Source organism: Phyllobates terribilis, unplaced genomic scaffold (genome assembly GCF_046119375.1).
Source record: "Phyllobates terribilis strain yellow unplaced genomic scaffold, ASM4611937v1 Scaffold_2__4_contigs__length_985480577, whole genome shotgun sequence".
Taxonomy (NCBI): Eukaryota; Metazoa; Chordata; class Amphibia; order Anura; family Dendrobatidae; genus Phyllobates; species Phyllobates terribilis.
The window spans coordinates 443,028,784-443,053,094 of NW_027362762.1; the positions used below are offsets into that span (position 1 = coordinate 443,028,784).

The 24,311-nt window shown below is 43.0% G+C and overlaps 1 protein-coding gene across 2 annotated transcripts in view; it reads right to left on the bottom strand.

The window, feature by feature from the left end:
• Window positions 1–24,311, bottom strand: part of AP2B1 (adaptor related protein complex 2 subunit beta 1) — a 214,419-nt gene extending 190,108 nt beyond the window's left edge. For both annotated transcript variants that reach the window (XM_073665457.1, XM_073665456.1), the window contains exons 1-3: window positions 24,130–24,311; window positions 7,143–7,202; window positions 4,794–4,899 (exon numbers count right to left, since the gene is read on the bottom strand). In XM_073665457.1, coding sequence (XP_073521558.1) covers window positions 4,794–4,899; window positions 7,143–7,179 — 143 coding nt within the window. In that variant the 5' untranslated portion in view covers window positions 7,180–7,202; window positions 24,130–24,311. The remainder of the gene's footprint in view (window positions 1–4,793; window positions 4,900–7,142; window positions 7,203–24,129) is intronic.

Sequence of the window (24,311 nt, forward strand, 5' to 3'; positions counted from 1 at the left end):
CAGCTTAATGAGATTTTATCAGTCTCCAGGAGTCTCGTGGGACTAAAATGTTCCTAGCTAGTTTTATAAGCAGAAGGTTTTCACCCAGCAGTCTCCAAACTCAGGCAAGTACCCTTCAGAAAAATATGGGTGGAGGAGGGTGGCCACAGGGGTCCTTGATGATGGAAAGACTTGGACACAATATCTGCATAATCTATTCAAGATGATGCACACATCATGTCTGGCTTATATTGTGCACCTAATATCCAGCCCTAAATAAAGCGAGGTGAGGTCTGCATATGAGATGAAGAGAACTGCTTTATTTATGAGAGATCATGCACTGTACCCTTCTATGCATGATGTAAAATATATTAAGACTTGTGCTGATCACATTATTTAATATTTCAGGCTCTGGGCTCTTTATACACCAGATTCATTGAAGTCCAGGATATACATTTACAAATATAATAAATATACTGCAGCTGTAGGAAGCAGCAGGCTTATATAGGTGTGCACAACTGCAAAGGACTGAGCTACTTATATATGCATTTTTGTAAGCAAAGTGGATCTCCACCTTTGTTCCTTGCCACTGGCAGCACACCTGTGAACATATCAGTCCTACAAAAAACACACAGTGTGAATTAAGCTGCACAAGCACCAGTCAGTTTGAATTATACACAAACCTCCCTCTATTTAGAGCTAAAAGTGTCACAGTCATCCCAGTGGTGCTCAGCTGAGTGGATTTGAACAAAAAACATATAGAAGCAGAAAGCGGCACTCACCACGTCCTGGGATTGTGAAAGTCGTTTAATGAACAGTAAGGGTGCGTGCACACGGTCAGTAAACGCTGCGTGCAGCGTGCAATCCGCAGCAGCCAGATGTTAGAGCATAGTGGACGTAATTTCAAGAAATCCCATGCCCACTATGAACAATCAACACATGCGGATTCACCTGCATGAAGCACTTTGGATGCAGCACAAGTAAGATGCGTTCAAAGCGCTGCCAATACCGACCGTGTGCACATACCCCAACAGGACATCAATGTGGTGTGCAAAGGGTGTGCAGAAGACGGGTGGGACAATGGAATACAGCCGTTTCGCGCTTCTATGGGTCCAGATCACAATCACAGGAGGTGGTGAGTGCCGCTTCTCCGCTTCTATCATATCAGTCCGGCTGGCACTCTGGGACGTCAGCCTCCAGTAGGATGGCTCATAGTGGGGACTAACATCCCAGGGGACAGTCCAAACTCATATTTCACAAGTGTCCTGCCGCAAATGCAAGTAAATCCAATAAGTGTAATTCCCATGTTTTATCACGGTGATTTCTTTGTATATCTTTATTACAGATGGAGACATTTTTTTTTTAAATACAGAACTTCAAATTACTTGGGAAAAAAAAAACCTAAAAATACAGCCTGCTGGCTATTTGCAGCTATCACTAGAGAAAGACTATCGCACAGCGTCTTACTATGGAGCTCATTGCATAACAGTAAGCATTAAGCTCCCTCTAGTGGCACCTGAGAGTAACCAACATGAAGGGGATATGGAGAAAAATAAGGTCCAACACCCATAAAAGTATATATAAAAGAAAAAGAATCAACACAATTTATTAATATATTTAGATAAAAAAATATGAAAATGGTATATGATGGGTACATAGAAGTCTACATTAGTGCATTACAGTATATGCCTGAAAATTTTATAAACATATATGGACGACATAGTGAACAAACATACCATGAACATTTCGATACTGCCACATCCTGCTGCTGTTTTACTTGTGTGAACTATATTCCTAAATAAAATCGTGCCAACAGGCCAAATAGCTACCTATCTCCCCACTCTGCTAATCTAGCTTAGTAGGTCTGCTGCATATTAGTATACACATATAAAAAAATCCAATTGCTCGCAACAATAACAACATTTATTAACAATACTGAATGCATGACACTTTCTGCAACTCTATCGACATTTGCTTTAATGGTTGGAATGCAAATTGGCCTAAATTTGTGATGGCTCTGCAATAGTTTACTTATCTACACAGGCAGTGCTTTTCTTATAGGTGTACAGTTCGCCTTATCACACAGTGCCCCATTTGTACTTTCTTCCTACATTCAACATGGTAATTTGTCTGATGAAGGTCCAATGTAGACCAAAGCATGATTTTTCTGGATTGCACCAGATCTTTTTCTCTTGATTAATACAGGGGGGTACTCTTCCCATGCACCCATAGGTACTGAGTGACGTGTACCAAACACGTCTTTATCTATACAATATATTTTTCAACTTACATTTTTTTATATATATATTTTTCTATTTTTTAATGTTCCCTTAACTGGATTTGTAATATAATGTATTTACTATACTTTTAACAAAGTTATATTGATAATAGGAGGTATTTTCACATGCAAAATTATACAATGTTCTTCACTCAATACTTTACCTGGAAAAATTGTTGTAACTTCTAAAAGAGAAGGTCAACCGTACTGAAATTTGGACTGTACATACTTTGGTTCATGAGAAGTGAGAGTGCAATGACCCTCAGTGACGAGAAACATCCTTATGCTGAGTGGTCTCGCCGAGTTGTCGCCCCTCCGTTTGTCTCCACTATGATTTAGACTTACTGCACGTCAGTAGTACAGGCTTACATTTCACTCCTGCCGACTCCCTTCATCATTTGTTAACAATGTACAGATACAGTGCGGACGGAAGAGAGTGTTTTCATTGTGAAAAAAATTGGAAAATGGAGTCCTTAAATAGGTGCCAAAGTGAGTTTCTAAGGAAGTTTGGATGTTGAAATCCGCAGTCCTAACTGTGTATTCTGTCATTGGTGAATAACCTGGGACGTACAAGAATATTACTGGATAGGCAAGATAGAGGACGTCCGAAAACGTCTGAGGAAACAAGTCAAGATGTGAAACAGCGACTTCTGGCATCTCCACGTAAAATGTTCCACATACTTTCTCAGGAGCCAGGCATGACGTATTCCACATGTTAACGAGAGGCCAAGAAAGGTCGTGTTCACCCGTACAGTCAATGTAATTCAGGAGTTGAAAGGGCCCAATCAAGAGAAAAAAATTAGTTATTGCAGTTTTTTTTTTCCTTTGGAGCCATTTGAAGGGTTGGGTGTATGGTACAAGCCACGAATATTACAGTCACTCCGAGAGAACACACAGCGAGAAATTCAGGCTATGACCCCAGAAGTTCTGTAGAATACATTCAACAATATGAAACGGCACATGCAGGTGTGCTGGGATGTGAACGGTGGACATTTTCAACACCTGCTTTAAAACATCAGTTTCTCATGAGCCAAGGTATGTACAGTCCAAATTTCAGTATGATAGATCATCTCTTTTAAGTTACAGAAGTTTTCCTGGGTAAAGTAGCGAGTGAATCACCCTGTATTTTAATAAATTGTATGAACACAACACTGTGAGAGACGGAAAATATTTATTTCTGTTACAGACTGGATATTATTGGTATAATTCCCATTAACTGTTGTAGCATACTACAACGTGACACCAGCAATGCGCATCCTAAATCGATAATGAAGAATAGCACTGTGGCTCCATGCATTTGAAGGTCAGACAGTGTCAAAAATTCCTCCAACATGTTTCACCAGATACCTGGCTTCATCAGGGGCTATAGAGCATATGTAGTAATATCTGATTACATAAGGTTAGCACAAAATAAATATTTTGTTGACTTAGGCTATGTGCCCACGATGCAGAAATGAAGCAGAAAATTTCTGCATCTCCCTGGCAGAAAAAACACATGCAGATTGTGCATGCGTTTTTCCTGCAGAATACATGCGGAATACATGCGGATTCACATGCATATCCACATGCGTTAACGCATGTGTTTCCGCATGCGGACTGACAAGCACTTTCCAGGCGATAGCATCACTAGGAAAGTGCTTGACAACTAGGTCACACTGTATAAATCCATGCAAACGGCATGGATTTATACAGTGTGACCGTAAAAATAAAAAATATAAAGCTATACTCACCCCCGATGCCGCCGCGTGTGCTGCAGCGCTCGTCCTGGCTTCTTCCGGGTTGCCGGCACATCGCGAGACAGCCTGCGGTCACATGACCGCGACGTCATCTCAGGTCCTGGAAGGAGAAGCGCTGCCGGCAAGCAGAGAGAAGCCGCAGGACAGGTGAATATAAAATTTTTTATTTTATTCTTTTTTTTTTTACAGGTACAATGGTACCCAGGTCTGGATGAGTCTTCTCTCCTCCAGAACTGGGTACCATCCGCACATAGAGACGCATGTTATCCGCTTGTACAAATGTACAGACACGGATATTATGCGTCTCAATGCAAGTCAATGGCGGCGCTTCCGCAAAATTAATGAACATGCTGCGGATTTATTTGCGCTGCGGAAAAATCCGCAGCATGTGCATTGACATTGCGGAATGCCATTGGGGACCATGGGGTGCGGATTACCATGCGTTTTTGATGCGTTTCCGCTGCGGAAATTCCGAAGCATAAACGCATGAAAAACGCATTGTGTGCACGCAGCCTAAGCCTATTTGGCTTCCAAGCCTTTTACCTTAATAACCAATGGCCTACAAGTTATAGCATGTAGCCCGTAGGTTCCAGTACTGCACTTCAGATCTCATTTTTTGTTTGGTGTGCTTGTGAAGGGATGAGACACCAGCAGAGGCTTTACGCAATTCATCTGGAGTAGTTTTTCAACTAAGACCAAAAATTATCAATGCACAGACAAACTGTAGGAGCAGCTAAAGTATTGCAATTTTTCATCCATAAATGTATGTTAAAATCATTCTGAAGAGGATTCTCCATTACCTAACATCCTTGCCAACAGTCATGGCAGCAATGACCTTCTTTACTGCTTCCTTGCGCTTCTCCTTCTTTTCATTATTTAATTCTGCTTTCAATTCGAAGATCTCTCCTAAAATCAGACACATTTTATTCAGTATGCACACAACATACAGAATACAACAGATACAGGACAAGATCTGACACTCTTGGGAAGTAAAGGAAAGAGAGGACTTTAACTTTAAAGTTGAATTTATTTATTTATATTATATATATATATATATATATATATATATATTATATATACATATATATATATATACATATACACATACACAGTACAGACCAAAAGTTTGGACACACCTTCTCATATAAAGATTTTTCTGTATTTCCATGACTATGAAAATTGTACATTGCACTGAAGGCATCAAAACTATGAATTAACACATGTGGAATTATATACTTAACAAAAAAGTGTGAAACAACTGAAAATATGTCTTATATTCTAGGTTCTTCAAAGTAGCCACCTTTTGCTTTGATAACTGCTTTGCACACTCTTGGCATTCTCTTGATGAGCTTCAAGAGGCAGTCACCGGAAATGGTTTTCACTTCACAGGTGTGCCCTGTCAGGTTTAATAAGTGGGATTTCTTGCCTTAGAAATGGGGTTGGGACCATCAGTTGTGTTGTGCAGAAGTCAGGTGGATACACAGCTGATAGTCCTACTGAATAGACTGTTAGAATTTGTATTATGGCAAGAAAAAAGCAGCTAAGTAAAGAAAAACGAGTGGCCATCATTACTTTAAGAAATGAAGGTCAGTCAGTGCGAAAAATTGGTCAAACTTTGAAAGTGTCCCCAAGTGCAGTTGCAAAAACCATCAAGCGCTACAAAGAAACTGTCTCACATGAGGACCCCCCCCAGGAAAGGAAGACCAAGAGTCACCTCTGCTTCTGAGGATAAGTTTATCCGAGTCACCAGCCTCAGAAATCACAGGTTAACAGCAGCTCAGATTAGAGACCAGGCCAATGCCATACAGAGTTCTAGCAGCAGACACATCTCTTCAACAACTGTTAAGAGGAGACTTTGTGCAGCAGGCCTTCATGGTAAAATAGCTGCTAGGAAACCACTGCTAAGGACAGGCAACAAGCAGAAGCGACTTGTTTGGGCTAAAGAACACAAGGAATGGACATTAGACCAGTGGAAATCTGTGCTTTGGTCTGATGAGTCCAAATTTGAGATCTTTGGTTCTAGCCACCGTGTCTTTGTGCGACGCAGAAAAGGTGAACGGATGGACTCTACATGCCTGGTTCCCACCATGAAGCATGGAGGAGAAGGTGTGATGGTGTGGGGATGCTTTGCTGGTGATACTGTTGGGGATTTATTCAAAATTGAAGGCATACTGAACCAGCATGGCTACCACAGCATCTAGCAGCGGCATGCTATTCCATCCGATTTGCGTTTAGTTGGACCATCATTTATTTTTCAACAGGACAATGACCCCAAACACACCTCCAGGCTGTGTAAGGGCTATTTGACCAAGAAGGAGAGTGATGGGGTGCTACGCCAGATGACTTGGCCTCCACAGTCACCAGACCTGAACCCAATCGAGATGGTTTGGGGTGAGTTGGACCGCAGAGTGAAGGCAAAAGGGCCAACAAGTGCTAAGCATCTCTGGAAACTCCTTCAAGATTGTTGGAAGACCATTTCTGGTGACTACCTCTTGAAGCTCATCAAGAGAATGCCAAGAATGTGCAAAGCAGTCATCAAAGCAAAAGGTGGCTTACTTTGTAGAACCTAGAATATAAGACATAGTTTCAGTTGTTTCACACTTTTTTGTTAAGTATATAATTTCACATGTGTTAATTCATAGTTTTGATGCCTTCAGTGTGAATGTACAATTTTCAAAGTCATGAAAATACAGAAAAATCTTTAAATGAGAAGGTGTGTCCAAACTTTTGGTCTGTACTGTGCATATATATATATATATCTCTATATATCTCCGACCACTAAATATTCTCTAGACCGATGGGGGTTTGTGTCCTGAGACCCACCTTTCCCAATCAATCACATAAAAGAAGTGCAAAAGTGCTCAGCAGACGAAGATCCTGCATGAGCATGCACACAGTGCTACACGAGTACAACAGAAAATCTATGGGTCCGCAAACCGCTGTTTACACACTTTGTTTAATCTTTTGAACAATAAGCAGGGGTCTCAGGACACCGCCTTCCACCACAAATCTACAGGAGGTTTAGGGGCTGCAACAAAAATATATAAAAAAAACACTTAAAAGTTTACAATTTAATTTATTTAAAGCAGCTAATACATCAGTCCACTAATTCCAAAATGCATGATAGTATAGAAAAAAAGATACCACACCTTTCTTGTTTGTGGTGAAGTACTTTGAATCGGTCATGTTTGCACGTTCTCTTCAGGCACCTACAGAAAACAGACAAAGAATATTGGAATATAAATTAATATGACATATGAACGATTACATACCATCAATAACTTATGCCGTCTAAACGTCCTACAATATAAGATAAAGTAATTTGAAAAATGTAAAATATTTTTTATGCACAAATCTGAGATGTCAATTAGGTTCTGGGATCGTCTTAGGTTCTGGGAGCTGTACTACATCCCCCATCCATCAATCATACCACCAATTGGGCCTAATGTTTTGCCATTTACCTGAAGTAGGGTGTTACCATTGATGCTTACTAGTGTTGAGCGAGTATGTTCTGTCCGAGTATGCTCAGGCCGAGCTCCAAGTATTTACAGCTGCTCGGTGATATGGTTGAATCGCTCCCGTGTGCATGATTTGTGACTGTTTGACAGTTTTATTACATGTGAGGAATGTCTATTTCTTACACATTCCTCACATGTAATAAAGCTGTCATACAGTTGCAAATCATGCACACGGGAGCGATTCAAACATATCACCGAGCAGCTATAAATACTCGGAGCTCGGCCCGAGCATACTCGGTGAAAGGGTTAACAGAACATACTCGCTCAACACTAATGCTTACTCCTATAAGGGTATGTGCCCATGATAAGGAAATGCTGCGTGTTATGCAGCATCAAACCTGCAGCAGCCAGATGTTACAGCATAGTTGATGAGATTTTTAGAAATCCCATGTCCACTATGCGTGCATCTGTGCCTGCGCATCACATGTGGACACTGACATGCGGCGCATCTTGAGGGACCGCAGAATGTCAATTTCTCTTACGGAGTCGCTAGTCTCCACAAGAGAAATTTGACCACTAGAATATATTAAATGCAGTAAATTCGCAAGGTTCAGTGAACACATGCGGATTTACAGGAGTTGAATAGAAAGCAGCGTTTTGGATGCAGCAAAAATATGCTGTGTCCAAAGCGCTGCTACATCCATATCGTAGGCACATAGCCTTATAACTCAGTGATGGGAGAAGAAGGTAATGCTTACTTGTGTTAAGAGTGGCAACAGGCACGCATATCCCGATATGGTGAACTATGGATAGTACTGCTCTTGAATGTGGGCGCTCACGCGATCTGGTTGCACTAGGACACCATGCGGACACTATGTACTGTGCACATGATGCGAAAATTTCCGCTCAGGATTGTCATTGCGTTAAAATCCGCAGCATGTCCATTCTTTGTAGCGTTTCTGCAGTGCAAAAACGCACAAAGAATGGTACCCGGGCTGGGAAAGAAGACTACTTCTCCCATCATCTGACCACCGCTCCCGCTGATAACAGTAGTCTCCTCAGCAGAGGCGGCGTGTGCGCAGTGTAAAAAATAAAAGAAGTAAAAATCTCTATTAAAATAAAAAAACAGTTTATGCTCACCTGTCCGGCGTCCCGATTATCTCAGCAGTCGGCGGTACACTGACGGTAGCGCGCTCGCTCCCGGCAGTGTACATCGCTGCGCTGCCGGCTGAGGTCACGTGAGTTCATCAGCTGGAGATCAGCTGACGATCTCTAGGACCCTCACTTCACGGCACCGACACTGCGTTGGAATATGCTCACGTTTCCACGTACCACTGATGCAGTATGGAGTCACCGGGGGTGATCAACTGATCTTCAGCTGATGAACTCACAAGACCTCTGCCTGCAGCACAGCCATGTACACTGACAGGAGTGATTTCACACTCCTGTTGTCAGTGTATAGTGCTGTCTTCTAACATCAGTGATTGATGTGGCTGCTGGAGAAGTTACCTGGATCGCCATGAGACAATCTGGATTAGGTTATGACGGCAGACAGATGGGGGATATAGTTGTTTTTTGTTTTTTTTTCAGGAGACGAGGGATTCGGGCATTAGCCGAATAATAAATAAATTATCAAAGCCGTGTGTAATTTTGTTTCAATAAAAGACTTTATTCTGGGCGTGTTTTTATTGAAAAGCTGTTGAAAACTTAACTACAGGCTTAGTAATGGGGGCATCTTATAGACGCCTCTCCATTACTAACCTGGGCTTCATGTCAGCCGCCAATCAGTGGAATACAGCCGATGGCGGCAGGCCACGCCACTGCTTTGCGGCCCGTGCGGATTTATCGCATTCAATACATTCTAGTGTTCAAATTTCTGTTGCGGAGACTAGAGACTCCGCAAGAGAATTTGACATGCTGCGGTCCTGAAAGACTGCTGCATGTCAGTGTCCACGGGTGATCCGCAGCCTCAGATGCACACATAGTGGACAAGGGATTTCAAGAAATCTCATCCACTATGCTGTAACATCTGGACACTGCGGGTTTGCTGCTGCATAAACACGCAGCTTCAAACCCGCAGCGGCTCCTGATCGTGGGCATGTACCCAAACTCACCCGCAGTATGTCAATTTCTGTAGTCGAGACGCTAGCTGATATGTCATTATATGCGGTGGATCTGTATGTATTGACAACAAAAGTGCGGCATTAGAACACAGCGAAAATATGCTGCGTCCAAAGCACTACTTGTTGCTGATCGTGGGGATGTAGTGGCTAACCAAACAGCTGTTAGCTGTTATTAATAGCCAGGGAACATGTTTGCCTAATGGCGCCATCCTAGGCTAAAAATAGCAGCTCTCAGCTGCCCTAGAAATGACATGAATGGAAATGCAAATGAGATTGGGTATATGGGATTAGCTGACACCTAGGCCTTTTGTTTGGTGATGACAAGGTGTCAATCAGTCCCTTTCATTACTAAACCTAATTAAAGTAAAGTAAAGAGTTAAACACACACACAGAGTAATATACTTTATTTGAAATACAACAGACACATTCTTTAACCATTTAAATTAACCAATATACTCACCCCAGGTCTGACTGTAATCCAAGGGTTAGAGCAATGTCCCACATTTCTTATTTCAAATATCTTTATTTAGCTCCAAAAAGCATTCATTGATGTACAAAAACACATTTAAAAACACGTCAAAATCGCGGTAAAACGTGCATTTTTTCCTGCCAAGAGATGCAGAAACGCTGCAGAAATTTCTGCAATCAAATCCTGAACGTGCGCACATAGCCTTAAGGTAAAACAGATGTACTGCTATATTCCTTATTTGCTAGAGATATACAGGACACTTGGTGCAAGTAGATCACAAAAGTTAATTAAGCTGTTAAAACAACATGTCACTGAAACACAAAATGTGATGCTAAGCCTTGAATCCAGCTATTTATTTTTCTAGAAGCTATTCGGCAATACACGGTGCAGTTAGAGTAGAAAACATCTGAATCATGCTGCTGAAGAAATGGGGCCAGCATGCAAAGCAGGAAAACCACGGCAAATTACCAAGTTTCCCATTTCAATAGCAGCACAATAGAGGCTGTGTCTAGTAGGTGACACCACAAGATCGCTACACTTTTAATGGCTCGTATCAGTGTTCTGCCAGAAAGAGAAAAATGGGAGCTAGAACTTCACATAAGACTGTGGAGGGCAAGCATTTATTCCCAGCTGAAGCTTCATCAAAATGCAAAGTGTGAACAGAAATGGAAAATGTTTGTGTCTATGGAGAGAGCAGTATATGGACCACCCAAACGCATCAAAATGTTTGCCTCGCTCTGTATATGGCTCCATGTACGGGGACAGCAGCGCAGGTGCTCTCTGGGCCTCATACTGCAGTCATAGGCAATGTGTACCAACTATCAGATCTCCCGGCCTAACACCTATCTCATGGAGCTTATACAAAAGGCAAATGCGACCTCTGACAGAAGAAGTACACCAGGGTAAGCATCATTTATACAAAAACAAAACACAGACCGCCTTATATAAATGAACTGGTCTGTTTTCCATCAGTTTGCATTCTGTGTGTCCGCTTTTACCATTCACGTCAATGTAAAAAGAAAAAAAATTTAATGGTGGTTTCCAAGAGTCACCTAGCAACTGGTCACTGAAAAACAGCACACGGATGCCACTTGTGTTTGGTCCATTTTTTGGTAGACATTCATTCAATGAGAGAGTTCTGTCTGGTAAAAAGGACCAGAGTAGGCCACGTGTCTGCTTTTTAATATGGATCACTGGTCTGAAAAAAAATGTAGTAATGAAATAAAATAAAAAAATAAGACTTATGAAAAGCACAGATAGAATATAATGTATCACATTACTGTCTGGGAGAAAACAGAAAAGGACTTAAACATTAACTTTGTCCACGAACAAATTGTATATAAAATGTACATTTTAATCAATAGATCTTTGAATAATAATAATTTCCACAATTGGATGTGTTTAAATAAAATGTTCCTGTGCTGAGATAATCTTATATATGTGCCCCTGCGGGACTGTAGGCAGGGTCTTATCGTGGTGCTCTAAGCCAGATCACCAAGAAAAGACCTGCCCACAGGCCAGGGCTGTGGAGTCCGAGTCGGTATAAAAATTCCTTTTTGTAGAGCCTGATTTATAGGTGTTCTGCCAGGAGTACAGGGACAAGCACATCGGAAGCAATGGGGTATTGCTGCAAATTTTTCAGTCCTAGTGATCAGACAACTGTGATAGCAGCAAAGTTAGCTACTGTATAGATATTCTACTGTATAGATATTCCACCTAGTCTCTGCTCTGTGCTAGTGTGTGTATTAGTCGATAGAATGTGACGCTAAGGGCTTGTTCACACGTGGCATTTTTGCAGCTTTTCCTCCGTGCAGAAAAATATAGTGGTTTACAACAGCAGCAAAATAAAGGAGTTTTGTAAAATTTCATTCCCAAGGTGAGTTTTTTTTCTTGATTTTTTTGCACTGTGGTGCGTTTTTTTTCCCCCTATTTTTTCAATTCTTTCATCACGAGAGGATCGAAGCACAGCTGCGGAGGAGATGGAGAAAGTAATTTGTCCATCTCCTCCATGGTGTGACTCTGCGTATATCGGACTGCACTGGGATGACATCCAAGTGCAGTCCAATGTTTCACACGCACCCATAGACATGTATGGGCATGAGTGGTGAATCGAGTGTCCCTGCAAATCACAGCATGCTGCGATTGTTCTCTCATGCCGAATCGGCATGTGAGAAAAATCGTTGATCTGAGCAGCCCCATACAATAACACTGGGCCGAGTGCGATGCAATGTTTTATCACATAGCACTCGGCTGTGTTGTACGGTAGTGTGACTCCGGTCTTAGGATTTTTCTCACCTTATTCCAAGAGCCATAGCATTTTGCTTCTACATTAAAATAGCTGCATGAAGGCTTGTTTTTTTTCGCAAAGCAAGCTGTAGTTTTGAAAGAAACCATTAATTTTGCCATAGAATGTACTGAAAAATGGGTAAAAATTCAAAGTGTGAAAAAAATGCAATTCCACTAGTGTTTGGCTTTTATTTTTACACCATTTATTGTGCGGCAAAAATCAGCTAGAAACCTGATTCTCCAGGTCTGTGTGATTCTGGTGATACCAAACTAAAATTGATTTCTTTTTCTTATGTAAAAAAGAACGTTTCCTTTGTGTTGCCATTTTCCATGATGGATTGAGGGCTGTTTTTTTTTGCGTGGTGAGCATACGGTTTTATTAATACCAATCTGGGACACATACAATATCTTGATCGGTTTTTAATGCTTTTTTTGGTGAGACGAGGTGACCAAAAAATGTAATCCTGAATGTTTTTTGTCTTTTCAGTGTTCACCATACTGGTTAACTCCTTCACCCCTGGGCAATTTTTCATTTTTCTTCCCCTATTTCCAAGAGCCATACCTTTTTAATTTTTCCAGCCATATAGCCATATGAGGGTGTGTGTTTTGCAGGGAGAGTTGTACTTTTTAATGACACCGTTCATTTTACCATATTGTATACTGGAAAATAAATTCCAAATGTGGTGGAATTACAAATCCACAATTATTTTTGGGGTTTTTCATTTACCATGTTCAACGTATGGTAAAACTGACCTGGCAACATGATTTTCTAGGTGAGTACAAGTATGCAGATACCAAACATGTATGGTTTATTTTTCATTTAAGAGGTGAAAAAAAAAACACACGAAATTTGTATGAAAACAAGTTTTTGCATTTGTCGCCATTTTCCAAGAGCAGTACCATTCTCACTTTTCAGGATCTGGGGCGGGTGAGGGCTTTTTTTTCTCTGTGCCCTGAGCTGACATTTTTACTGATACTATTTTGGGGTAGATACAATGTATTGATCGCCCAATATTGCATTTTATTGCAGCGGCCAAAAAGCCGTAATTCTGGAGTTTTGATTTTTTTTCTTATGACATAATTTCTGATAGGATTAATTTACTTTATATTTTGATAAATCGGACATTTCTGAACGCAGCGACGCCAAATGTGTATTTTTTTTTGTTTTATTTTTAATGGGGCAAAATGGGAGTGACTTGAACTTGTGTTTACTTAAGACTTTTTTTCCCCTTTTTACTTTAATTAATAGTCCCCTTAGGAGATTTGAAGTAGTGCCTGTGCTACACATAGCAGAGCTTCAGCACTGCTGTGCATAGCAAAAATCACTATCTCCTATGATGACAGGCAAGGGGGTCTTAAGCAGACCCCCAGATATCATGACAACCCATCGGCGCCCCACGATCACGTGACAGGGGCGTCGATAGGCAGGATCTATGACACGTTTCCTGTATGCGAGTGTTGAATGCCAGTGATTGACAGCGGCATTTAACTGGTTAACAGCCGCGGGTGGATCTCGGATCCACCCACGACTGTTAGAGGCACTTGATGGCTGATTAAATCAGCCATCAAGTGCATGGAAAGATGCGGGCTCAGCGTATGAGCCCGCATCAAAGCAGGGACACGGCCGATGATGTAAATACACGTCATCGGTCGTGAAGGGGTTAATTCATTTATATATTTTTATAGATCAGACTTTTACTGACACAGCGATGCCAAATATATATTTTTTTTCACTTTTTTTATGGCTGTGTGCCCAAGAGGAGTTTGACAATGTGCATTTTGCTGCATCAAAACTGCAGCATCTTTCAGTTACAGGTGGGGCTTATAGTTTTTTTTTCCTTTAACGGAGTGTAAACTGACCTGCGGTGCGTTTCAACTCCGCAAAATATGACCTTCTCTTACAGGTACGCTGAGTTTTATCTGTAGATTTTCCCCAGGTAAAAAAAGCACATGTGTTTTAGTGGGTTTTCGTGGCAGAAACGCATGTAAACTGCACATGACTATATCAATAAAGTTTTGTCAAAGCCAAATACTAGGAAGTATAAAAAACAAAGCAGCTTTATTTAAAATATGACACAACAACAAGAGACAAAAAACGCAATGAAAAAAACCTAAAGTAACCTAATTTACTTAATAGGTGCAGAAAATCTGCAACAACAAAAATTCATATTGGTAACGTAGCCTAAAAAAAAGGAGGGAGCGATTAAAATTTTTACATTTAATTCCATTTTTAAAAACTTGTTTTCTTTTATATTTTGTACATCATTTTTTTTAGTCCACTTAAGGAACATCAACCTGCGAATTCATATTGTGGGGAGATGATGGAAGCCAGTATATGCACACTAGCAGCAGCTGCGGGTGAATGTCGATGTTAGAGCTTGGTAGTCGGCATCTAAATAGGTCTCCAGCCGTGGCTGTAGGACCCAGATGCCGGCTACGTAACAGAGCCGGCATTTACCATGCATGTGGACAGAGCTCCTGATCACCCGCCACACATGCGGACCCCTGACCATGACATTTATTCACATTCTAATGCAGGAAAGGGTTAAAAGGGTTCTCTCCTCATATTCTTACAGGCCCAAATAAAGACAGAATACTAAACTTTTATACTTTAAAAACTGTTTATGGTCTACCAGAAGAGGAAATTTTCAACTTGATAGAACTAAGGAAACTTATAAGAAATAAAATATCACTACCTTTGGCCTTACCACGAACCATCATTACGTTATTAGACCAACCTTCTTCAGATAAAATCTGGAATACGAAAAATATATATTCCCTATTCAACTCGGACCTTGAATTCTCCAAATCTAAACAAATCTTAAAATGAGAAGCTGACCTTCACAAGAATTTTTCCAAAAGTGACTGGCAACATACATTAAAATACACATATACATTTTTTATTAATGCAAATATTCAAGAAATTTTTTTTCAAAATAATTTCCCGATGGCATTTGATTCCTGTCAGACTCAAAGAAGCCTACCCAGACTATTCCGACCAATGTTGGAGAAAATGCGGGAGCAAATGCAACATAATGTATATTTTTTGGACCTGTCCAAAAATAAAAATATTATGGAAAGAGATTTATGACTTTCTCTACATCTTGGGGAAGGAAAAACTACATATGACTCCACAATTATCTCTTTTATCTTTAGAGATAGATACTCTCCCCCAAAAAATCAAACATCTTTCAATACATATTTTTTCAGCAGCTAAACTTCTTATCACTGCTAAATGGAAAGCTGTTGACATACCTACCATAAACGATATTTTGGAAAATGTCACTCATCATAATACCTTTGAACTTGCTTTTGCCCTAAAAAACAACTCTATATTAAAATATCAATCTAAATGGTCACTATGGAATTCTCACTTTTCTTCCCATGCGGAATTAGCTACTCAAATGTTCCACTGAAATTCTTCCAGTATGATCAAATGATTACATAATCTGATCTTCTATCCTTGTTATCAATAGTAGGTTTTATACTATGATTCTTTATGTGTGAAATATAATCTCAGAAGACTAACTTCTTCTGTTTCCCCCTTTCGGCTGCATGCCCACTATGCGTTTTTCAAGCGTTTTTGCCACGGAATTTCCGCAGCGAAAACGCTTAAACGCTTGGTAATACGTGCCCCATGATAATCCGCATGTGCTGTGCACATGATGCGGAAATTTCCGCTGCGGATTATCATTGCGGAAAAATCCGCAGCATGTCCATTAATTTCGCCGCCATTGACTTGCATTGGACCGCGTGACATCCGCATGACTACATCTGTACATGCGGATATCACATGGTTCAATGTGCGGATGGTACCCAGGTCTGTAGGAGAGAAGACTCTCCTCCAGACCTGGGAACCATAGAACCTGTTAAAAAAAGAATTTAAAATAAAAAATAAAGATTATACTTACCTTCCGATGTCCTCCCGGAGTTTTCTCCCCTCCGTCTGGTCTGCTGTATGGGTCGCGGTGTGGTGAAGGACCTGCCATGACATCATTGAGTCATGTGACCTGACACGACTCAATGACGTCACCGCAGGTCCTTCACAACACCGCGAGCAGTGCAAGACACCGGATGCAGCGGAGAAAACACCGGGAGGACATCGGAAGGTGAGTATAATCTTTTTTTTTTATTTTTTACCATTCTTATTCTTTTTTTTTTTTTTTAAACTAACTTGGTCACACTACTATAAATCCATGACGGTTGCATGGATTTATATAGTGTGACTAAGTTGTCAAGCACTTTTCTAAGTGATGCTAAAATCGCTTGGAAAAGCGCTTGATAACCCGCATGCAGAAATGCATGCAAAAACGCTTGACAAATGCTTCTACCTGGCGGGAAAAACGCATTTAAAAACCGCATGCGAGGGAGAAGCGGAAAAAATATGCAGCATTTCTGCATCGTGGGCACTTAGCGGTAAGAGGGGCAAGGGAAATTAAGGCTATCTTCCCTATCCTATTTACCCTTCCGTATATCCCTCTCCCCCTCCCTTTACTCCAAGTTTTGTTTTCTCCCTTCCCATATCTTTCCTATCTTCTCCGTGTCCTTTATTGTCCTCATCCTAATATTATCTTCCTTTTTTCCCTTTCATAATTATAGCTTGGCTTAACTTTGAAGTAAGTTATTATGTTTTTGTTTAAAATAATAAGTCTCATTGTTTGTAACCTTATTATATATATAAATCCCATATATTGCTGTTTATTTGAGGATTGGGATGATTGTTTCTCCCTCCCCAGAATGTTAAAAACCCCTTAATAAAAATTATTGAAACAGAAAAGAGTTCTCTCATGTTCATTCTTGGTTAAAATTGCAAAGTGCATTTAAAACAAGCAGCTTTCCAATGTATTAAAAATCGTCTGTTCACAAGGGATTTATAATCCTCTAGGTTACCAGTCGCCTAGGCAAGAAACACGTGCTTGCAGGCTGCCTAATATATAGAGCTTGCAAGTGCTGCTCTGACACTAATCAGATCACTGAAGTGAGCCAGCTTCAAAGCCCCTGCGTACCTCCGATACTGCGAGGGAAAGCTGCCTCAGCTTGCAGCATGGGAGACCACATAGATCGGACTGCAGCACGACCATGCCGCTAGTGTGAACAGGGAGTCATTAGGGGGCACTGCCTACTGTCAAGCAGGAAGCCGGTAATACCAGCAGAGGAGCGGTGCGCTCCTGAAGATAGAAGATGGGCACACCTCTTTAAACATAATTTATGACCTTGCACTGTTAGCAGTATAATAAAATGTAGTAGTTTAGAGATCATGAAAAAATGAGAAGATCCATCAATATTGGCCACATTAAACATATTTGGCAATATACAAAAATATAGGAGAGAACGTAAACAAAAGATGCTATGTAAATGTAGCCTAAAATTGTTAATTTGGAGTCACCATTTTCCATTTCAAAAGGTGAACTCTGACAGTCAGCCCTGTTTGGACAGTGTCAATGTGTAGTTATATGGAGAATACATATAACACACATCACCCACTATAGGCAATACTAGGGGGTATACTAGAGTCCAGACACCATAAGATAAAAATTATAGTTTTTATTAGATCATCTTAAAAACTGTTTTACACAAAATTAAAACGTTAAGCAGGAAACTTTCAGCTAAACAGGATTGTACATATGGGACTCAATCCGAAGGCTCATTTCGGTGGGGGATAAGGTAGAGGCATATACAGATATAGATGAAAACAATCCAGCTTAATAATCAGTAACCAGGAAACCTAAAGTGCAGATGCCCTATAAAGTGTCAGTGCCAGCAGCAAGGGTTTAATACCCGAATAATAACTATCTCAGAAAAATGTCAAGTGACAATGTGCTGCCAATGTATAGTGAACAAGGAACAAAGTGCACATGCCTTAAACAATGTCAGTATCCACAGTAATTACTAGAGGTCTAAATGTTCCTGTCTGATCGCCATAGTGAGCTGCATGAGAAAAATATATATACCAAAGACCTAATCGCTATATCCCCAGCAGATGTCATAGTAAGGACTTCTTACAGCCAGAGGAGAGAGAAGGTAACCCACTGCTCCTGATGATGCACCCTGACGACGCCGTTTCGCCACGCTTCTTCCAGGTTTTTTTTTTTAAACTAATACACTGGACTGGAGATGGGGGAGAGCAATGGTGATAGTGGGTGGAGAAGGGGGAGAGCAATGGTGATAGTGGGTGGAGAAGGGGGAGAGCAATGGTGATAGTGAGTGGAGAAGGGGGAGGTGGAAGATATGGCAGCGACGGAGAAGGTGGGGGGGGAGAGCAACGACGGAGAAGGTGGGGGGGGGGAGAGAGCAACGACGGAGAAGGTGGGGGGGGGGAGAGCAACGACGGAGAAGGTGGGGGGGGAAGAGCAACGACGGAGAAGGTGGGGGGGGGGAGAGCAACGACGGAGAAGGTGGGGGGGGGGGGAGAGCAACGACGGAGAAGGTGGGGGGGGGGGAGAGCAACGACGGAGAAGGTGGGGGGGGAGAGCAACGACGGAGAAGGTGGGGGGGGGGGAGAGCAACGACGGAGAAGGTGGGGGGGGGGAGAGCAACGACGGAGAAGGTGGGGGGGGGGAGAGCAACGACGGAGAAGGTGGGGGGGGGGAGAGCAACGACGGAGAAGGTGGGGGGGAGAGCAACGACGGAGAAGGTGGGGGGGGAGAGCAACGACGGAGAAGGTGGGGGGGGGAGAGCAACGACGGAGAAGGTGGGGGGGGGAGAGCAACGACGGAGAAGGTGGGGGGGGGGGAGAGAAACGACGGAGAAGGTGGGGGGGGGGAGAGCAACGACGGAGAAGGTGGGGGGGGGGAGAGCAACGACGGAGAAGGTGGGGGGGGAGAGCAACGACGGAGAAGGTGGGGGGGGGGAGAGCAACGACGGAGAAGGTGGGGGGGGGAGAGCAACGACGGAGAAGGTGGGGGGGGAGAGCAACGACGGAGAAGGTGGGGGGGGGAGAGCAACGACGGAGAAGGTGGGGGGGGGAGAGCAACGACGGAGAAGGTGGGGGGGGGAGAGCAACGACGGAGAAGGTGGGGGGGGGGAGAGCAATGATGGAGAATTATTTGGACGCTATATGCTGTTAATATCTGGTCTGGTCATGGTGTGGTGGTATATCTCCCTTGTATGTAGTATTATTTGGTCACTATGTGGTGGTAATATGTAGTCCAGTCATGGTGTAGCAGTATTTCTCCCATGTATGTGGTACTATTGGTGTTGGTATAGTGGATTGTGTTGTGTATGGCGGTCATTTGTTCTCTCGGATATTAATTAGGAGAATATTATTTATTTCCATTAGTGATTAAATACTTGGAACAAGATGCACTTACAGGGGTTCTCCGGGGAAAACAACTAATCACCTCTCCTCAGGATTATTGATAAATTATTGATTAGTGGGGTTCTGACAGCTGGGACCTGCACCGATTGATAGAATGTGGAGCTTTTTTCTCCATTAGACTGGAGCTCATGTGCGACTTGATCACTGATCCATTCGTTCCCTCAGTGGCTGTTCTTGTTTTTTTTCTGGAAGCCCCAAAGAGAATGAATGGTGTCAGACACCCCATCTGCCGCTACATTTTAAAATGGGAATAAATGTCCTGTCAAGGATAAAACTTCCCCAATCTTCCGATAGGTGCGTTTTCCAATTTTCGGACCCAAACGATTAATAAGTGATCACCGATCCTGTGAATCCCATGGATGGGTGCTAACTTGTTTTAACCAAAGAACGCCTTTAATGCAAATTACCGTAATTGTACATCCCAGTTATAGTATGTCCACAGCAGATGTGCAGGAACTGCCTGCGATTTACAGTCACCGCTCCACTATAACAAGGATAGCGGCTAAGAGTTATTTGCATATTGCTGTAGTGTGGGCCCTGAGGATCAATTCCTCCGGTGGGCCCTGAGGATCAATTCCTTCTGTGGGCCCCAGACACTCCAGTCCGACACTGGTTTCTATACAAATGTAGCTCTTTCAAAGACAAGTGCATGGTCAGTCCAATCCTCAGTTCCTGAAGTCTGGCAGGGCTAGGTGACAACTGATGTAGGAGCTGTAATAAAGGAGCTAAATCTGGAAGAATAAATGTCTATCAAACAAGTGACAACTGGACATGTGAAGGATGTTAGTATACAGGCGATTGATTTTACGACAACGGACATTTTATGTCTTTTAGGGTTAAAACTCTTAGGCTATGTGCCCACGATGCAGAAATGCTCAGGATTTTTCCTGAGCGTTTCTGCATCTCCCTGGCAGAAAAAAACGCATGCGGATTGTACATGCGTTTTCCTGCCAGGGACATGCGGAAGTGAAGCGTTCTTCACATGCATTTCCGCATGCGGGTTGACAAGCGCTTTCCAAGCGATTTTAGCATCACTTGGAAAGTGCTTGACAACTTGGTCACACTATATAAATCCATGCTAACAGCATGGATTTATATAGTGTGACCGAAAGAATGGTTAAAAATAAAAAAATAAATCTATACTTAGCTTCCGATGGCCCCCGCAGTCTTGCTTCACTCCGTCCTGGCTGCCGGCAGATGGCGGTACACTGAAGGACTTGCCATCACATGACTATGACGTCAGCGCAGGTCCTTCAGTCCACCGCGATCTGCCGGCAAGGGGGGACGAGCGCAGCGGGGGCAGTCAGAAGGTAAATATAACACTTATTTTTTTTTTTTTTTCACAGGTTCTATGGTACCTGGGTCCGGAGGAGAGTCTCCTCTCCTCCACACCCGGGTACCATCCGCACATTGGAACGCATGGAATGCGCATCTACATATGCAGTGATGTGGAATACATGCGTTCCAATGCAAGTCAATGGCGGCGAAAACGCAGCACTTCCGCAAAATAATTGGTAGTGCTGCATTTTTTTCCACAATGATCATCCACAGCGGAAATTTCCGCAGCATGTGCACAGCACATGCGGATTATCATTGGGGTACATGACAGGCCTTCTACCATGCGTTTTTTAAGCGTTTCTGCAGCGGAACTGCCGCTGCGGAAACGCTTAAAAAACGCATCGTGGGCACACAGCCTTACATACGCAGCAGGACTGGAGTCGGGGCAAATCAATCCACAGGACCTGGTCCATCAACTGACAGCATTAGGGACTCTTCTATAGATTAGCTGGTCTGGCGTGACGCAAGTGACATGATGCCAGGCCAGCTAATCAAAAGAAGAATCAAGAATGCTGTCAGGTAGGTGGCAGTTCTCAGGGCTCCCGTCCAGCGGCCACAGATTACTCATGTGGTCAAGGACCGTATATGATGAAGCTGCTAAATACAATGCTCAAAAAAAATAAAGGGAACACTTAAACAACAGAATATAACTCCAAGTAGATCAAACTTCTGTGAAATCAAACTGTCCACTTAGGAAGCAACACTGATTGACAATCAATTTCACATGCTGTTGTGCAAATTGAATAGACAATAGATGGAAATTATTGGCAATTATCAAGACACCCTCAATAAAGGAAAGGTTCTGCAGGTGGGGACCACAGACCACATCTCAGTACCAATGCTTTCTGGCTGATGTTTTGGTCACTTTTGAATGTTGGTTGTGCTTTCACATTCATGGTATCATGAGACGGACTCTACAACCCACAGAAGTTGCTCAGGTAGTGCAGCTCATCCAGGATGGCACATCAATGCGAGCTGTGGCAAGAAGGTTTGCTGCGTCTGTCAGTGTAGTGTCCAGAGGCTGGAGGCGCTACCAGGAGACAGGCCAGTACACCAGGAGACATGGAGGGGGCCGTAGGAGGGCAACAACCCAGCAGCAGGACCGCTACCTCCTCCTTTGGGCAAGGAGGAACAGGATAAGCAATGCCAGAGCCCTGCAAAATCACCTCCAGCAGGCCACAAATGTGCGTGTGTCTGCACAAACGGTTAGAAACCGACTCCATGAGGGTGATATGAGGGCCCAAAGTCCACAGATGGGGGTTGTGCTCACAGCCCAACACGGTGCAGGATGCTTGGCATTTGCCACAGAACACAAGGATTGGCAAAGTCGCCACTGGCGCCCTTTGCTCTTCACAGATGAAAGCAGATTCACACTGCACATGTGACAGACGTGACAGAGTCTGGAGACGCTGTGGAGAGTGATCTGCTGCTTGCAACATCCTTCAGCATGACTGGTTTGGCAGTGGGTCAGTAATGGTGTGGGGTGGCATTTCTTTGGAGGGCCGCACAGCCCTCCATGTGCTCGCCAGAGGTAGCCTGACTGCCATTAGGTACCGAGATGAGATCCGCAGACCCCTTGTGAGACCATATGCTGGTGCAGTTGGCCCTGGGTTCCTCCTAATGCAGGACAATGCCAGACCTCATGTGGCAGGAGTGTGCCAGCAGTTCCTGCAAGATGAAGGCATTGAAGCTATAGACTGGCCCGCCCGCTCCCCAGACCTGAATCCGATTGAGCACATCTGGGACATCATGTCTCGCTCCATCCACCAACATCACGTTACACCACAGACTGTCCAGGAGTTGGCGGATGCTTTAGTCCAGGTCTGGGAGGAGATCCCACAGGAGACCATCCGCAACCTCATCAGGAGCATGCCCAGGCATTGTAGGGAGGTCATACAGGCACGTGGAGACCACACAAAATACTGAGCCTCATTTTGACTTGTTTTAAGGACATTACATCAAAGTTGGATCAGCCTGTAGTGTGTTTTTCCACTTTAATTTTGGGGTGACTCCAAATCCAGGCCTCCATTGGTTAATAAATTTGATTTCCATTGATGATTTTTGTGTGATTTTGTTGTCAGCACATTCAACTTTGTATAGAACAAAGTATTCAATGAGAATATTTCATTCATTCAGATCTAGGATGTGTTATTTGAGTGTTCCCGTTATTTTTTTGAGCAGTGTATATAGGGGGAAGGGTGGAAGCGAAGTAGAGACTAAGATATGATCCCCACAGTGCACGCTGCAGACGTATAGCGCCTCCTATAGGCATAGTGGAAGTAAAGACTACTATATGATCCCCACAGTGCTCGCTGCAGACGTATAGCGAGCGCCTCCTATAAACACAGTGGAAGTAGAGACTAATATATGAGCCCCATAGTACATGCTGCAGACATATAGCGCCTCCTATAGACACAGTGGAAGTAGAGACTAATATATGATCCTCACATTGCATGCTGCAGACGTATAGCGCCTCCTATAGACAGTGGAAGTAGAGACTAATAAATGATCCCCACAGTGAATGCTGCAGACGTATAGCGCCTCCTATAGACACAGTGGAAGTAAAGACTACTATATGATCCTCACACTGCATGCTGCAGACGTATAGCGCCTCCTATAGACAGTAGAAGTAGAGACTAATAAATGATCCCCACAGTGAATGCTGCAGACGTATAGCGCCTCCTATAGACATAGTGGAAGTAAAGACTACTGTATGATCCTCACACTGCATGCTGCAGACGTATAGCGCCTCCTATAGACAGTGGAAGTAGAGACTAATAAATGATCCTCACAGTGCATGCTGCAGAAGTATAGCGCCTCCTATAGACACAGTGGAAGTAGAGACTAATATATGATCCTCACAGTGCATGCTGCAGACGTATAGCGCCTCCTATAGACACAGTGACAGCCCTGCTGACATACTGATGACATTGGAGCAGACCGTCTTCCTCTACATTCTGCTCACTGCATCCTTCCTCATCTGTGCACACGGTGTCTGTAGTATAAAGCATCAATCCTGACAGACATAGGTAGGGGCATCACCGGCATGTGACATCAGAGCAGTGCTGCTTCATACCGGCGGCGCCCTGCAACCTCCCATTATTCTGGGCTCACTGTCCCTAGCTTCACCCTGTTCGTACTCACCTACTGGAAAAACAAGGGTTCTGCACCTGGGTGTAACTGGCAGCCGGAAAGAGACAAGCCCAGAAAGCAGAGACCAAGCTGCCAGACAGCGGCTCCGGAAACCAAGAGCTTCTCCAGCAGAGCGCCCACCTGCGTTTCAAACAACGGAAATACGTCATCCGTTTCTTCCCTGCGTTCCACAA